Source organism: Neodiprion lecontei, chromosome 2 (genome assembly GCF_021901455.1).
Source record: "Neodiprion lecontei isolate iyNeoLeco1 chromosome 2, iyNeoLeco1.1, whole genome shotgun sequence".
Taxonomy (NCBI): Eukaryota; Metazoa; Arthropoda; class Insecta; order Hymenoptera; family Diprionidae; genus Neodiprion; species Neodiprion lecontei.
The window spans coordinates 34,741,369-34,759,399 of record NC_060261.1 but is presented as its reverse complement, the minus strand read 5'-3'; the positions used below and the strand labels follow the sequence as shown (position 1 = coordinate 34,759,399).

General features: G+C 41.1%; 1 protein-coding gene across 1 annotated transcript in view; it reads right to left on the bottom strand.

Annotated features, from left to right (window-relative positions):
- Positions 1-16,533: 16,533 nt before the first annotated feature.
- The window catches only part of LOC107223911 (dynein axonemal assembly factor 3), a 2,609-nt gene continuing 1,111 nt past the window's right edge, over positions 16,534-18,031 (bottom strand). Inside the window, exons 3-6 of the mRNA XM_015663763.2 lie at positions 17,897-18,031; positions 17,587-17,766; positions 17,053-17,290; positions 16,534-16,944 (exon numbers count right to left, since the gene is read on the bottom strand). The exon at positions 17,897-18,031 is cut by the window's right edge and continues 36 nt beyond it. Of these exons, the coding sequence (XP_015519249.1) occupies positions 16,621-16,944; positions 17,053-17,290; positions 17,587-17,766; positions 17,897-18,031 (877 nt within the window). The 3' untranslated portion in view covers positions 16,534-16,620. The remainder of the gene's footprint in view (positions 16,945-17,052; positions 17,291-17,586; positions 17,767-17,896) is intronic.

Here is an 18,031-nt window from a genome sequence, read left to right as displayed (position 1 = left end):
TTTCATCATATATCATACGTCATGCATCATACATAGTATTGAAGTTCGAAACCAAAGTTTGTATGTTCGGATGTTCTGAAAGTGACGTCGCCCAAAATTTTTTTTCTTCTGACGTCTCGATCTATATAGACGAAAATCAGCTAACCGAATTCCTCAGTTTGGAAATAACCGCGCAGTAGAGAGGACGTGTGAGAATCACGCTCCGCCGATTTCGAGTACCGGGTTCTCTACCTCCGTGGTTCCTGCACTCCGGGTCCGCTACCTGGTGCAACTCGAGTTCCAGGAGAAGCGCTCCGTAGTTTCTGCGCGCCAGGTCCGCTACCTGGTGAAACTCGACTTCAGAGACAGGCGCTCCGTAATTTCTGCGCTTCAGGTACCGTACGTGGTGGAACTCGAGTTCCAGAGCAAGCGCTCCGTAGTTTCTGCGCTCCAGGTACAGTACCTGGTGAAAATCGACTTCAGGGACAGGCGCTCAGTAGCTCATTTGACAGTATTTTTCTCATTATCTTCTTGATAAAATGTGTCAATAAAAAAATTATATTAATCCTTACGCAATATTTTTCATGTGTTCTATTACTGAGAATATTTATTAGTATTCGTGGTACAACCGGAGGTGGTTAGCGGTGATCGTTGGAGGTGGTCGGAGGTGGTACGGGGTGGTTACGGGTGATCGAGGTGGACGAGGAGAACTAGGTGGACGAGGAGGACGAGCATTTCTGCGCGGTGAGTGTAACATTTAATTGCAATTCTAATTATATTTTATCTGAAATTTTTTACACTTGTCATGTTTACAATGAATTATATCAATTCATTTTTTGCGCAAGTCCGAATTCAGTAGCTATAAATGCGCTGATAAGCTTTCTACAATTATTTGTTATTTTCTCATAATCTTCTCGGTAAAATGTGTCGATAACAAAATTTTATAAGTCCTTACACAATATTTTTAATGTGTTCTAATACTAAAAATATTAATTTGTATTTAAGATATAACTCGTGGTGGTTTGCGGTGGCTGTTGAGGGTGGTTGGCGGTGGTCGGAGATGGCCGAGGAGGAGGACGAGGATGACTAGGATTTGTGCACTGCGAGTATAACGTTCTGAAGTATTGAATAGAGTAGGAGTAGGAGCAGCAGTAGGACCAGGAGTAGAATCAGGAGTAGGAGTAGGAGTAGGAAAAGGAGTAGGATTAGGAGTAGGAGTAGGTGTAGGATCAGGTGTTGAAATGAATTCTTTCTGGCACAATTCCGACGTAATTTTGCGAGACAAATCGATTAAGCGCAGTCCCGATACGCTGCAAGCGGCGGATCAAAAGCTACAGCCAAAGAACCAGAACCTGTGTTCTCGACAATTTTCGGCGGGTGCTTTTTCCTTCGCGATTACTCTCCTGTTGATCCCACGCTCTTTTCGCTGCGTTTTCCGAGTTCCTGAGGGTCCAATTAGTCAGGTAAGGGTTATTCAAATCCAATCTGAGACCAAAAATTCCCGGCTCCAAAAATGGAGAAAAAGTAAGGCTAACCCTGACATTGTCATCGCCGTCTTTCTCTGTTCTATTCTCTGTTCTAATTTTTTATCCCTATCTCTTGAATAGTAATATAGAACTAGGCTAAGGTTTAGGAATTAAGACTTTGTTTATTTTTAATGTTGCAATAATGTTTTCCGATATTGCCATGGAAAAGATGTGAAATAAACGATCAAACGATTAAACCCCTTTGTATTTTTGGCTCCAAAAATGAAGAAAAAGTAAGGCTAACCCCTTTGCATTTTTGCCGAAAATTTTCGCGATTTTGAAAAGTGCTGCAATAAATTCTTTCATGCACTATTCGGACGTAATTTTGCAAGAGAAATCGATTAGACGCAGTCCCGATACGCTGCGATCAACGCATCAAAAGTTGCAGCCAAAAAACGGAAACCTGTGTTTTCGACAATTTTCAGCAGGTGCTTTTTCACTCGCCATTTCTCTCCTGTTGATCTCACGCTGTTGTCGGTGCGTTTTCTGAGTTCCTGAGGGTCTAATTAGTCAAGTAAGGGTCATTTGAATCGAATCTGAGACCCAAAATTTTCGGCTCCAAAAATGAAGAAAAAGTAAGGCTAACCCCTTTGCATTTTTGCCGAAAATTTTCGCGATTTTGAAAAGTGCTGCAATAAATTCTTTCATGCACTGTTCGGACGTAATTTTGCAAGAGAAATCGATTAGGCGCAGTCCCAATACGCTGCGATCAACGCATCAAAAGTTGCAGCCAAAAAACGGAAACCTGTGTTTTCGACATTTTTCGGCAAATGCTTTTTCGCTCGCTATTTCTCTCCTGTTAGTCCTACGCTGTTGTCGGTGCGTTTTCTGAGTTCCTGAGGGTCTAATTAGTCAAGTAAGGGTCATTTGAATCGAATCTGAGACCCAAAATTTTCGGCTCCAAAAATGAAGAAAAAGTAAGACTAACCCCTTTGCATTTTTGCCGAAAATTTTCGCGATTTTGAAAAGTGCTGCAATAAATTCTTTCATGCACCATTCGGACGTCATTTTGCAAGAGAAATCGATTAGGCGCAGTCCTAATACGCTGCGATCAACGCATCAAAAGTTACAGCCAAAAAACGGAAACCCGTGTTTTCGACATTTTTCAGCAGGTGCTTTTTCGCTCGCCATTTCTCTCCTGTTGATCTTACGCTGTTTTCGCTGCGTTTTCTGAGTTCCTGAGGTTCTAATTAGTCGAGTAAGGGTCATTTGAATCGAATCTGAGACCAAAAATTTTCGGCTCCAAAAATGAAGAAAAAGTAAGGCTAACCCCTTTGCATTTTTGCCGAAAATTTTCGCGATTTTGAAAAGAGCTGCAATAAATTCTTTCATGCACTATTCGGACGTCATTTGGCAAGAGAAATCGGATAGGCGCAGTCCCAAAACGCTGCGATCAACGCATCAAAAGTTACAGCCAAAAAACGGAAACCTGTGTTTTCGACATTTTTCAGCAGGTGCTTTTTCGCTCGTCATTTCTCTCCTGTTGATCTCACGCTGTTTTCGCTGCGTTTTCTGAGTTCCTGAGGGTCTAATTAGTCAGGTAAGGGTCATTTGAATCGAATCTGAGACCAAAAATTTTCGGCTCCAAAAATGAAGAAAAAGTAAGGCTAACCCCTTTGCATTTTTGCCGAAAATTTTCACGATTTTGAAAAGTGCTGCGATAAATTCTTTCATGCACAATTCGGACGTAATTTTGCAAGAGAAATCGATTAGGCGCAGTCCCAATTCGCTGCGATCAACGCATCAAAAGTTGCAGCCAAAAAACGGAAACCTGTGTTTTCGACATTTTTCAGCAGGTGCTTTTTCGCTCGCCATTTCTCTCCTGTTGATCTCACGCTGTTTTCGCTGCGTTTTCTGAGTTCCTGAGGGTCTAATTAGTCAGGTAAGGGTCATTTGAATCGATACTGAGACCAAAAATTTTCGCCTCCAAAAATGAAGAAAAAGTAAGGCTAACCCCTTTGCATTTTTGCCGAAAATTTTCGCGATTTTGAAAAGTGCTGCAATAAATTCTTTCATGCACTATTCGGACGTAATTTTGCAAGAGAAATCGATTAGACGTAGTCCCAATACGCTGCGATCAACGCATCAAAAGTTACAGCCAAAAAACGGAAACCTGTGTTTTCGACATTTTTCAGCAGGTGCTTTTTCGCTCGCCATTTCTCTCGTGTTGATCTCACGCTGTTTTTGCTGCGTTTTCTGAGTTCCTGAGGGTCTAATTAGTCGATCAAGGGTCATTTGAATCGAATCTGAGACCAAAAATTTTTGGCTCCAAAAATGAAGAAAAAGTAAGGCTAACCCCTTTGCGTTTTTGCCGAAAATTTTCGCGATTTTGAAAAGTGCTGCAATAAATTCTTTCATGCACTATTCGGACGTAATTTTGCAAGAGAAATCGATTAGGCGCAGTCCCAATACGCTGCGATCAACGCATCAAAAGTTGCAGCCAAAAAACGGAAACCTGTGTTTTCGACATTTTTCGGCAGATGCTTTTTCGCTCGCTATTTCTCTCCTGTTAGTCCTACGCTGTTGTCGGTGCGTTTTCTGAGTTCCTGAGGGTCTAATTAGTCAAGTGAGGGTCATTTGAATCGAATCTGAGACCCAAAATTTTCGGCTCCAAAAATGAAGAAAAAGTAAGGCTAACCCCTTTGCATTTTTGCCGAAAATTTTCACGATCTTGAAAAGTGCTGCAATAAATTCTTTCATGCACTATTCGGACGTAATTTTGCAAGAGAAATCGATTAGGCGCAGTCCCAATACGCTGCGATCAACGCATCAAAAGTTACAGCCAAAAAACGGAAACCTGTGTTTTCGACATTTTTCAGCAGGTGCTTTTTCGCTCGTCATTTCTCTCCTGTTGATCTCACGCTGTTTTCGCTGCGTTTTCTGAGTTCCTGAGGGTCTAATTAGTCAGGTAAGGGTCATTTGAATCGAATCTGAGACTAAAAATTTTCGGCTCCAAAAATGAAGAAAAAGTAAGGCTAACCCCTTTGCATTTTTGCCGAAAATTTTCGCGAATTTGAAAAGAGCTGCAATAAATTCTTTCATGCACTATTCGGACGTCATTTGGCAAGAGAAATCGAATAGGCGCAGTCCCAATACGCTGCGATCAACGCATCAAAAGTTGCAGCCAAAAAACGGAAACCTGTGTTTTCGACATTTTTCAGCAGGTGCTTTTTCGCTCGCCATTTCTCTCCTGTTAATCTCATGCTGTTTTCGCTGCGTTTTCTGAGTTCCTGAGGGTCTAATTAGTCGAGCAAGGGTCATTTGAATCGAATCTGAGACCAAAAATTTTTGGCTCCAAAAATGAAGAAAAAGTAAGGCTAACCCCTTTGCGTTTTTGCCGAAAATTTTCGCGATTTTGAAAAGTGCTGCAATAAATTCTTTCATGCACTATTCGGACGTAATTTTGCAAGAGAAATCGATTAGGCGCAGTCCCAATACGCTGCGATCAACGCATCAAAAGTTGCAGCCAAAAAACGGAAACCTGTGTTTTCGACATTTTTCAGCAGGTGCTTTTTCGCTCGCCATTTCTCTCCTGTTAATCTCATGCTGTTTTCGCTGCGTTTTCTGAGATCCTGAGGGTCTAATTAGTCGAGTAAAGGTCATTTGAATCGAATCTGAGACCTAAAATTTTCGGCTCCAAAAATGAAGAAAAAGTAAGGCTAACCCCTTTGCATTTTTGCCGAAAATTTTCACGATTTTGAAAAGTGCTGCGATAAATTCTTTCATGCACAATTCGGACGTAATTTTGCAAGAGAAATCGATTAGGCGCAGTCCCAATTCGCTGCGATCAACGCATCAAAAGTTGCAGCCAAAAAACGGAAACCTGTGTTTTCGACATTTTTCAGCAGGTGCTTTTTCGCTCGCCATTTCTCTCCTGTTGATCTCACGCTGTTTTCGCTGCGTTTTCTGAGTTCCTGAGGGTCTAATTAGTCAGGTAAGGGTCATTTGAATCGATACTGAGACCAAAAATTTTCGCCTCCAAAAATGAAGAAAAAGTAAGGCTGACCCCTTTGCATTTTTGCCGAAAATTTTCGCGATTTTGAAAAGTGCTGCAATAAATTCTTTCATGCACTATTCGGACGTAATTTTGCAAGAGAAATCGATTAGACGCAGTCCCAATACGCTGCGATCAACGCATCAAAAGTTACAGCCAAAAACGGAAACCTGTGTTTTCGACATTTTTCAGCAGGTGCTTTTTCGCTCGCCATTTCTCTCGTGTTGATCTCACGCTGTTTTTGCTGCGTTTTCTGAGTTCCTAAGGGTCTAATTAGTCGATCAAGGGTCATTTGAATCGAATCTGAGACCAAAAATTTTTGGCTCCAAAAATGAAGAAAAAGTAAGGCTAACCCCTTTGCGTTTTTGCCGAAAATTTTCGCGATTTTGAAAAGTGCTGCAATAAATTCTTTCATGCACTATTCGGACGTAATTTTGCAAGAGAAATCGATTAGGCGCAGTCCCAATACGCTGCGAACAACGCATCAAAAGTTGCAGCCAAAAAACGGAAACCTGTGTTTTCGACATTTTTCAGCAGGTGCTTTTTCGCTCGCCATTTCTCTCCTGTTGATCTCATGCTGTTTTCGCTGCGTTTTCTGAGTTCCTGAGGGTCTAATTAGTCAGGTAAGGGTCATTTGAATCGAATCTGAGACCAAAAATTTTCGGCTCCAAAAATGAAGAAAAAGTAAGGCTAACCCCTTTGCATTTTTGCCGAAAATTTTCGCGATTTTGAAAAGTGCTGCAATAAATTCTTTCATGCACTATTCGGACGTAATTTTGCAAGAGAAATCGATTAGGCGCAGTCCCAATACGCTGCGATCAACGCATCAAAAGTTGCAGCCAAAAAACGGAAACCTGTGTTTTCGACATTTTTCGGCAAATGCTTTTTCGCTCGCTATTTCTCTCCTGTTAGTCCTACGCTGTTGTCGGTGCGTTTTCTGAGTTCCTGAGGGTCTAATTAGTCAAGTAAGGGTCATTTGAATCGAATCTGAGACCCAAAATTTTCGGCTCCAAAAATGAAGAAAAAGTAAGACTAACCCCTTTGCATTTTTGCCGAAAATTTTCGCGATTTTGAAAAGTGCTGCAATAAATTCTTTCATGCACCATTCGGACGTCATTTTGCAAGAGAAATCGATTAGGCGCAGTCCTAATACGTTGCGATCAACGCATCAAAAGTTACAGCCAAAAAACGGAAACCCGTGTTTTCGACATTTTTCAGCAGGTGCTTTTTCGCTCGCCATTTCTCTCCTGTTGATCTTACGCTGTTTTCGCTGCGTTTTCTGAGTTCCTGAGGTTCTAATTAGTCGAGTAAGGGTCATTTGAATCGAATCTGAGACCAAAAATTTTCGGCTCCAAAAATGAAGAAAAAGTAAGGCTAACCCCTTTGCATTTTTGCCGAAAATTTTCGCGATTTTGAAAAGAGCTGCAATAAATTCTTTCATGCACTATTCGGACGTCATTTGGCAAGAGAAATCGAATAGGCGCAGTCCCAAAACGCTGCGATCAACGCATCAAAAGTTACAGCCAAAAAACGGAAACCTCTGTTTTCGACATTTTTCAGCAGGTGCTTTTTCGCTCGCCATTTCTCTCCTGTTGGTCCTACGCTGTTGTCGGTGCGTTTTCTGAGTTCCTGAGGGTCTAATTAGTCGAGTAAGGGTCATTTGAATCGAATCTGAGACCTAAAATTTTCGGCTCCAAAAATGAAGAAAAAGTAAGGCTAACCCCTTTGCATTTTTGCCGAAAATTTTCGCGATTTTGAAAAGTGCTGCAATAAATTCTTTCATGCACTATTCGGACGTAATTTTGCAAGAGAAATCGATTAGGCGCAGTCCCAATACGCTGCGATCAACGCATCAAAAGTTGCAGCCAAAAAACGGAAACCTGTGTTTTCGACATTTTTCAGCAGGTGCTTTTTCGCTCGCCATTTCTCTCCTGTTGGTCCTACGCTCTTTTCGCTGCGTTTTCTGAGTTCCTGAGGGTCTAATTAGTCGAGTTAGGGTCATTTAAATCGAATCTGAGACCAAAAATTTTCGGCTCCAAAAATGGAGAAAAAGTAAGGCTAACCCCTTTGCATTTTTGCCGAAAATTTTCGCGATTTTGAAAAGAGCTGCAATAAATTCTTTCATGTACTATTCGGACGTCATTTGGCAAGAGAAATCGAATAGGCGCAGTCCCAATACGCTGCGATCAACGCATCAAAAGTTACAGCCAAAAAACGGAAACCTGTGTTTTCGACATTTTTCAGCAGGTGCTTTTTCGCTCGCCATTTCTCTCCTGTTGATCTCACGCTGTTTTCGCTGCGTTTTCTGAGTTCCTGAGGGTCTAATTAGTCAGGTAAGGGTCATTTGAATCGAATCTGAGACCAAAAATTTTCGGCTCCAAAAATGAAGAAAAAGTAAGGCTAACCCCTTTGCATTTTTGCCGAAAATTTTCGCGATTTTGAAAAGAGCTGCAATAAATTCTTTCATGTACTATTCGGACGTCATTTGGCAAGAGAAATCGAATAGGCGCAGTCCCAATACGCTGCGATCAACGCATCAAAAGTTACAGCCAAAAAACGGAAACCTGTGTTTTCGACATTTTTCAGCAGGTGCTTTTTCGCTCGCCATTTCTCTCCTGTTGATCTCACGCTGTTTTCGCTGCGTTTTCTGAGTTTCTGAGGGTCTAATTAGTCAGGTAAGGGTCATTTGAATCGAATCTGAGACCAAAAATTTTCGGCTCCAAAAATGAAGAAAAAGTAAGGCTAACCCCTTTGCATTTTTGCCGAAAATTTTCGCGATTTTGAAAAGTGCTGCAATATATTGTTTCGTGCACTATTCGGACGTAATTTTGCAAGTGAAATCGATTAGGCGCAGTCCCAATACGCTGCGATGAACGCATCAAAAGTTACAGCTAAAAAACGGAAACCTGTGTTTTCGACATTTTTCAGCAGGTGCTTTTTCGCTCGCCATTTCTCTCCTGTTGGTCCTACGCTCTTTTCGCTGCATTTTCTGAGTTCCTGGGGGTCCAATTAGGCAGGAGAGGGTCACACAAAGCGAATCTGAGACCAAAAATTTTCGGTTCCAAAAATGAAGAAAAAGTAAGGCTAACCCCTTTGCATTTTTGCCGAAAATTTTCGCGATTTTGAAAAGAGCTGCAATAAATTCTTTCATGCACTATTCGGACGTCATTTGGCAAGAGAAATCGAATAGGCGCAGTCCCAATACGCTGCGATCAACGCATCAAAAGTTGCAGCCAAAAAACGGAAACCTGTGTTTTCGACATTTTTCAGCAGGTGCTTTTTCGCTCGCCATTTCTCTCCTGTTGGTCCTACGCTCTTTTCGCTGCGTTTTCTGAGTTCCTGAGGGTCTAATTAGTCGAGTAAGGGTCATTTAAATCGAATCTGAGACCAAAAATTTTCGGCTCCAAAAATGGAGAAAAAGTAAGGCTAACCCCTTTGCATTTTTGCCGAAAATTTTCGCGATTTTGAAAAGAGCTGCAATAAATTCTTTCATGTACTATTCGGACGTCATTTGGCAAGAGAAATCGAATAGGCGCAGTCCCAATACGCTGCGATCAACGCATCAAAAGTTACAGCCAAAAAACGGAAACCTGTGTTTTCGACATTTTTCAGCAGGTGCTTTTTCGCTCGCCATTTCTCTCCTGTTGATCTCACGCTGTTTTCGCTGCGTTTTCTGAGTTCCTGAGGGTCTAATTAGTCAGGTAAGGGTCATTTGAATCGAATCTGAGACCAAAAATTTTCGGCTCCAAAAATGAAGAAAAAGTAAGGCTAACCCCTTTGCATTTTTGCCGAAAATTTTCGCGATTTTGAAAAGAGCTGCAATAACTTCTTTCATGTACTATTCGGACGTCATTTGGCAAGAGAAATCGAATAGGCGCAGTCCCAATACGCTGCGATCAACGCATCAAAAGTTACAGCCAAAAAACGGAAACCTGTGTTTTCGACATTTTTCAGCAGGTGCTTTTTCGCTCGCCATTTCTCTCCTGTTGATCTCACGCTGTTTTCGCTGCGTTTTCTGAGTTTCTGAGGGTCTAATTAGTCAGGTAAGGGTCATTTGAATCGAATCTGAGACCAAAAATTTTCGGCTCCAAAAATGAAGAAAAAGTAAGGCTAACCCCTTTGCATTTTTGCCGAAAATTTTCGCGATTTTGAAAAGTGCTGCAATATATTGTTTCGTGCACTATTCGGACGTAATTTTGCAAGTGAAATCGATTAGGCGCAGTCCCAATACGCTGCGATGAACGCATCAAAAGTTACAGCTAAAAAACGGAAACCTGTGTTTTCGACATTTTTCAGCAGGTGCTTTTTCGCTCGCCATTTCTCTCCTGTTGGTCCTACGCTCTTTTCGCTGCATTTTCTGAGTTCCTGGGGGTCCAATTAGGCAGGAGAGGGTCACACAAAGCGAATCTGAGACCAAAAATTTTCGGTTCCAAAAATGAAGAAAAAGTAAGGCTAACCCCTTTGCATTTTTGCCGAAAATTTTCGCGATTTTGAAAAGAGCTGCAATAAATTCTTTCATGCACTATTCGGACGTCATTTGGCAAGAGAAATCGAATAGGCGCAGTCCCAATACGCTGCGATCAACGCATCAAAAGTTGCAGCCAAAAAACGGAAACCTGTGTTTTCGACATTTTTCAGCAGGTGCTTTTTCGCTCGCCATTTCTCTCCTGTTGGTCCTACGCTCTTTTCGCTGCGTTTTCTGAGTTCCTGAGGGTCTAATTAGTCGAGTAAGGGTCATTTGAATCGAATCTGAGACCTAAAATTTTCGGCTCCAAAAATGAAGAAAAAGTAAGGCTAACCCCTTTGCATTTTTGCCGAAAATTTTCGCGATTTTGAAAAGTGCTGCAATAAATTCTTTCATGCACTATTCGGACGTAATTTTGCAAGAGAAATCGATTAGGCGCAGTCCCAATACGCTGCGATCAACGCATCAAAAGTTGCAGCCAAAAAACGGAAACCTGTGTTTTCGACATTTTTCAGCAGGTGCTTTTTCGCTCGCCATTTCTCTCCTGTTGGTCCTACGCTCTTTTCGCTGCGTTTTCCGAGTTCCTGAGGGTCTAATTAGTCGAGTTAGGGTCATTTAAATCGAATCTGAGACCAAAAATTTTCGGCTCCAAAAATGAAGAAAAAGTAAGGCTAACCCCTTTGCATTTTTGCCGAAAATTTTCGCGATTTTGAAAAGAGCTGCAATAAATTCTTTCATGTACTATTCGGACGTCATTTGGCAAGAGAAATCGAATAGGCGCAGTCCCAATACGCTGCGATCAACGCATCAAAAGTTACAGCCAAAAAACGGAAACCTGTGTTTTCGACATTTTTCAGCAGGTGCTTTTTCGCTCGCCATTTCTCTCCTGTTGGTCCTACGCTCTTTTCGCTGCATTTTCTGAGTTCCTGGGGGTCCAATTAGGCAGGAGAGGGTCACACAAAGCGAATCTGAGACCAAAAATTTTCGGTTCCAAAAATGAAGAAAAAGTAAGGCTAACCCCTTTGCATTTTTGCCGAAAATTTTCGCGATTTTGAAAAGAGCTGCAATAAATTCTTTCATGCACTATTCGGACGTCATTTGGCAAGAGAAATCGAATAGGCGCAGTCCCAATACGCTGCGATCAACGCATCAAAAGTTGCAGCCAAAAAACGGAAACCTGTGTTTTCGACATTTTTCAGCAGGTGCTTTTTCGCTCGCCATTTCTCTCCTGTTGGTCCTACGCTCTTTTCGCTGCGTTTTCTGAGTTCCTGAGGGTCTAATTAGTCGAGTAAGGGTCATTTGAATCGAATCTGAGACCTAAAATTTTCGGCTCCAAAAATGAAGAAAAAGTAAGGCTAACCCCTTTGCATTTTTGCCGAAAATTTTCGCGATTTTGAAAAGTGCTGCAATAAATTCTTTCATGCACTATTCGGACGTAATTTTGCAAGAGAAATCGATTAGGCGCAGTCCCAATACGCTGCGATCAACGCATCAAAAGTTGCAGCCAAAAAACGGAAACCTGTGTTTTCGACATTTTTCAGCAGGTGCTTTTTCGCTCGCCATTTCTCTCCTGTTGGTCCTACGCTCTTTTCGCTGCGTTTTCTGAGTTCCTGAGGGTCTAATTAGTCGAGTTAGGGTCATTTAAATCGAATCTGAGACCAAAAATTTTCGGCTCCAAAAATGAAGAAAAAGTAAGGCCCTTTGCATTTTTGCCGAAAATTTTCGCGATTTTGAAAAGAGCTGCAATAAATTCTTTCATGTACTATTCGGACGTCATTTGGCAAGAGAAATCGAATAGGCGCAGTCCCAATACGCTGCGATCAACGCATCAAAAGTTACAGCCAAAAAACGGAAACCTGTGTTTTCGACATTTTTCAGCAGGTGCTTTTTCGCTCGTCATTTCTCTCCTGTTGATCTCACGCTGTTTTCGCTGCGTTTTCTGAGTTCCTGAGGGTCTAATTAGTCAGGTAAGGGTCATTTGAATCGAATCTGAGACCAAAAATTTTCGGCTCCAAAAATGAAGAAAAAGTAAGGCTAACCCCTTTGCATTTTTGCCGAAAATTTTCGCGATTTTGAAAAGTGCTGCAATATATTGTTTCGTGCACTATTCGGACGTAATTTCGCAAGTGAAATCGATTAGGCGCAGTCCCAATACGCTGCGATGAACGCATCAAAAGTTACAGCTAAAAAACGGAAACCTGTGTTTTCGACATTTTTCAGCAGGTGCTTTTTCGCTCGCCATTTCTCTCCTGTTGGTCCTACGCTCTTTTCGCTGCATTTTCTGAGTTCCTGGGGGTCCAATTAGGCAGGAGAGGGTCACACAAAGCGAATCTGAGACCAAAAATTTTCAGCTCCAAAAATGAAGAAAAAGTAAGGCTAACCCCTTTGCATTTTTGCCGAAAATTTTCGCGATTTTGAAAAGTGCTGCAATAAATTCTTTCATGCACCATTCGGACGTCATTTTGCAAGAGAAATCGATTAGGCGCAGTCCTAATACGCTGCGATCAACGCATCAAAAGTTACAGCCAAAAAACGGAAACCCGTGTTTTCGACATTTTTCAGCAGGTGCTTTTTCGCTCGCCATTTCTCTCCTGTTGATCTTACGCTGTTTTCGCTGCGTTTTCTGAGTTCCTGAGGTTCTAATTAGTCGAGTAAGGGTCATTTGAATCGAATCTGAGACCAAAAATTTTCGGCTCCAAAAATGAAGAAAAAGTAAGGCTAACCCCTTCGCATTTTTGCCGAAAATTTTCGCGATTTTGAAAAGTGCTGCAATAAATTCTTTCATGCACTATTTGGACGTCATTTTGCAAGAGAAATCGATCAGGCGCAGTCACAATACGCTGCGATGAACGCATCAAAAGTTACAGCCAAACAACGGAAACCTGTGTTTTCGACATTTTTCAGCAGGTGCTTTTTCCTCCGTCAATTTTTTTTTATTGTCCCACGCTCTTTTTGCTGCGTTTTCTGGGTTCCTGGTGATCTAATTAGTCAGGAAAGGGTCGTACAAGTCGAATCTGAGACCACAAATTTTTGGCTCCAAAATTTTTTTTTATTGTCGTTTATTAGAGAACTATAACCTGTTACATAAAGTGACAATGAATAGTTGTGATGTTCAAAGGTATATTGTGGACAATGGTTTTGTCGTTAGTGGTTGCATCCAGCGATGCACACTGCACTATTTTTGCTTTTTCGGTTTATTTTCTTCTCACTTATTTATCGCTTGTCGCTTTATTTGTTTTGGCGTTTATTCGGCCCGAAATCTTTCTCGCAGGTCTAGTGGTTTGAGTTTCCTGAGTCTTCGCGAGATCGTTCTCCGGTCAAGGAGATTTGATGCAAGCAGGTTTGGGTGGTTGGCGAGTCGAGTTTCGTAGCGTGTGCATTGTTCGTATGCCACTTTTCTTATTGTATCTACACCAAGATCCTTGTGCGGCCTGGCGTTGGTGACGTACCACGGGGCATTTGTGACGGCGCAAAGAGTCTTAGCTTGTAATCGTTGTAGTATTTCAATGTTCGAATTACTTGCACTTCCCCAGAGTTGTATCCCGTAGGTCCATATAGGTTTGAGTATCGTTTTGTAGATTAGTAGTTTGTTGTGGAGAGATAATTTCGATCTCTTGCCTATTAGCCAATACATTTTCCGTAGGTGGAGGTCGACCTGTCTTCTTTTGTTTTTTATGTGGCTGGTCCAAGTTAGCCTTCGGTCGAGGTGCATGCCCAGGTATTTCACTTAGTTGACAACTGGGAGAGGTTGGCCATTCAGAAGTACTGTTGGACAGTCCTTTGTCCTCATCGTGAGTGTTATGTGAAGAAAAAAGTAAGGCTAACCCCTTTGCATTTTTGGCGAAAATTTCCGCGATTTTGAAAAGTGCTGGAATAAATTCTTTCTGACACTATTCCGACGTAATTTCGCGAGACAAATCGATTAAGCGCAGTCCCGATACGCTGCGAGCAGCGGATCAAAATTTACAGCCACAAAACCAGAACCTTTGTTTTGGACATTTTTCAGCAGGTGCTTTTTCCTCCGTAACTTCTCTTCCGTTGATCCCACGCTCTTTTCGCGTGCCGCTATGTTACTAATTGTGCATAGTGAGTATAATATTTCAATGATATTTAATGGTAATTCTAATCGTATTTTATCAAAAATTTTTGAAACTTGTCATGTTTACAACAAATTATTTCAATAGATTTTTCGCGCAAGGCCAGCTTCAGTAGCTGTCAATGCGCTGATAAATAATGTTCTTGGTAAAATGTATCAATCACACATTACGTTGATCCATACACAATATTTTTGATGTGTTCTAAGACTGAAAATATTCATTAGTATTTGAGATATAACCCGAGGTGGTTAGCGGTGGTCGTTGGCGGTGGTTGCGGGTGATCGAGGTGAACGAGACGGAGGACCAGGAGGAGGAGGACAAGGATTACAAGGATTTGTGGACTGCAAGTATTACATTTTTATGATATTTAATGGAGTAGAAGTAGGAGCTGGATCAGGAGTAGGATCAGGCGTAGGAGTAGGATCAGGAGTAGGAGTAGGTTCAGGGGTAGGAGCAGGATCAGGAGTAGGATCAGGCTTAGGCGTAGGGTCAGGAGTAGGACTAGGAGAAGGAGTAGGAGAAAAAGTAGGATCAGGAGTGGGAGTAGGTGTAGGATCAGGAGTAGAATAAGGAGTAGGAGTAGGAGTAGGATCTGGAGTACTTCTGATCCTACTCTTACTCCTTCTCCTACTCCTGATCCTACTCCTACCCCTACCCCTACTCCTACTCCTACTCCTACTCTTGCTCTATTCAATATTACATAAATGGTATATTAACAGTGCAGACATCCTCGTCCTCCTCGTTCTCCCCCTCCTCGTCCACTTCGATCACCCGCAACCACCGCCAACCACCTCCAACGACCACTGCTAACCACCTCGGGTTATACCTAGAATACTAATAAATATTTTCAGTATTAGAACACAGCAGAAATATTGTCTAACGATTAATATAATTTTACTATCGACACATTTGACCAAGAAGATTATGAGAAAATTATAATAAATTATAGAAATTTTGTTAGCGCATTGTGAGTCACTGAATTTTGGCTTGCGCGAAAAATGAATTGAAAGAATTTACTGTAAACGTGACAAGTTTGAAAAATTGTAGATAAAATATAATAACAATTACCATTAAATACTATAGAAATGCTATACTTACCGTACACAAATCCTTGTCCTCCTCCTCCTCCTCCTCGTCCAGCGCGATCACTCGCAACCACCGCCAACCACCTCCGACGACCACCGCTAACCACCTCGGGTTATACCTCGAATACTAATAAATATTCTAAGTATTAGAACACATCAAAAATATTGTGTAAGGATTTATATAATTTTTTTTTTTACACATTTTACCAAGAAGATAATGAGAAAATACTATAAAATGAGCTACGGCGTGTCCCTGAAGTCGAGTTTCACCAGGTAGCGGACCTGAAGCGCAGGAACCATGGAGCGCTTGTCCTGGAAGTCAAGTTTCACCAGGAAGCGGACCTGGACAGCCAGAACTACGGAAAATTAGTCCTGAAAGTCAAAAGTCACCAGGTCAAGGACCTGGAGCGCAGAAACTACGGAGTGCATGACCTGGAAGTCGAATCTCATCAGGTAGCGGACCTGGAGCATAGAAGCTACGGAGCGCTTGTCCTGGAACTCGAGTTGCACCAGGAAGCGGACCCGGAGTGCAGGACCCACGGAGGTAGAGAACCCGGTACTCGAAATCTGGGGAGCGCGATTCTCGCACGTCCGCTCCACTGCACAGTCGTTTCCAGACTGAGGAATTCGGCTGATTTTCGTCTATATAGATCGATGACGTCAAGAGAAAAAAAATTTTGGGTGACGTCACTTTCTGAACATCCGAACATCCAAACTATGGTTTCGAACTTTAATACTATGTACGATGCATGATGTATGATGTATGATGAAATGATATGACGCATGATGATTTCAGTTTTTACATTTCAGACAAGAAATACGCACTTTATTTTTCATGCCAACTCCAGACTCACGCGGCCAGGCCCTTCGATGGTCAGCCGTTGACTAAAGATATATTCTTCAATTAACGGATCAGCTAACGCTGCCGTTCTGCGACAGTTGGATGATAAAAATTTTTGCCCGCACCTTTCTAATGTGTGTTAAAATACATTCGCAGTTTTAAGAAGCTTCGTTCTATCTCGCCCTATAAAAAAAAAAAAAAAATCGCCGACAATCACCTTTTTAGGTCTTTAAATCAGGACATTGCGTTAAATACTGTCTCATATACGGAGCATCCCATTCCATCTCAATCAAACTTAGCGCATCCGTGATGTGTTACAGTTACTCTGAATTTTTTTCCATACGAACACTTTTCGAAAAATAATTCTGCTTCTCTACCCAACGTAGATACTTCACTTGCGACTATCTAAAACAGCGTTTCGATTCTATGCCTCCGAAAATTCAAGATCGAGAGAGCAAATGAAAAGTTGTGGGAATAATTGTGAATATTAATTTTTTAATGTTTGTGCACGTGACAAGTCATAACAATATTTTCAAAAAAATATGATCGTTTATTTTATACCGGTCAATTGGTGTGATGGAAGGGGCCAAATGTTAGCCTCTTCTGGAGTATAAAAAACCCAACTTCTCAAAATTAAAGTATTTCTTGTGCTACTACACTACGTTTCAGAAATCTTGCTATATTGTCCTTTTTCGAATCAAACGTATGTATGTTCTCCATTCCATTTTCTTTTGCTTCATCAATCAATTCTTTCGTAAATTTCTCCAAATCCTCATTTCGCAAGTCTACCATAAATTTTCGTGATTCTACAAGTATTTTTGCATGTAACTTTGCCATCGGTACCACATTTGGTAAATGTTTTGTCATGTTATGCGCAATCCAGATCAGGTCAAATTTTTGTATAAATTCCTTTTTGTTTTTATACTTATCAATGGCTGTCAATGGATGGAAGATTACCTGTAAGTGTAACAAGTGAAATTTCATGAATCCATTCATGGTTGAGTGCGTATATTATGAGTGAAACACTTTTTCAGGTATGATACATAGAACGTGGTAGATTCATACTTTGAAATCCGGAATATTTTTCCAAATAATTTTTTTTTTCTGACGATTAAATTCGTCATCCGTTGACCATGTCTCTTGTTCAATATCATTGTTTGGTATTTCTGTTATTATTACTGCATTCAGAAGAGAGGGATCACGATGAGCAGCAACCACATCATCGCACATGGGTTCATTACTTCTAGTTTCATGTATAGCACGCATAACTTCACGCTCAGCAATGTCGGTGGCTCTCAGTTTTCTGTCAAGTATTTAAATTACAAATTAACAATACGATTTAGGGTGTTGGTGATTTTAACCTAATATTCATAGACTGCGAGAAATTTCTCCTTCAATTTTAACTATCCAATAAAGATCCTTCCATTTTTTTCTTCTTCATTTTGTCAGTAACGGGAAACACGAAGAATCTGAACAATTACAGTAGCTGGTGGCAATTGTGTATATATAGATTTTAATGGTATACTGACACCATAGATAAGTTATAGTTTAGTTTCAAGTTACACCTGTAAATTGATTTATTAATTTGTGCTCGATTACTCTGTTTTTTTTTCACTTCCCAAACTCCATGTGAAGTATGGCCCAACATTAATGTCTCCCATGTAGGCGTAGTGTATAAACCCTTTCCCATGACTTATAATGTTGTTGATGAGAGTGGGATTACTTCTTGCAGGCTCACCTTCGATCCATGTGAAAGCAATACCGGTGCCTCTCCAAAATCTACAGAAAAAATCCATGTATGTTTTCGTTTAAATTCAGGTTGCTCACACTAAGAATTCACGTGCTAATACTAAAATTTGTGAAAAGTGCTCAGCTAAGTACATAATTGTCATAAATTCTGAAGGTCGACCTGTACTCGTGGAGCGTTAAATTGGTATTTTCTCTATACTTCAATACCATGTGATAATCCCAGTCAAAAACACCCTCTCGGCAATCGTATCGTACCTCTAATGCTTTTCGTATTCTATGATCCCAATATTCCATA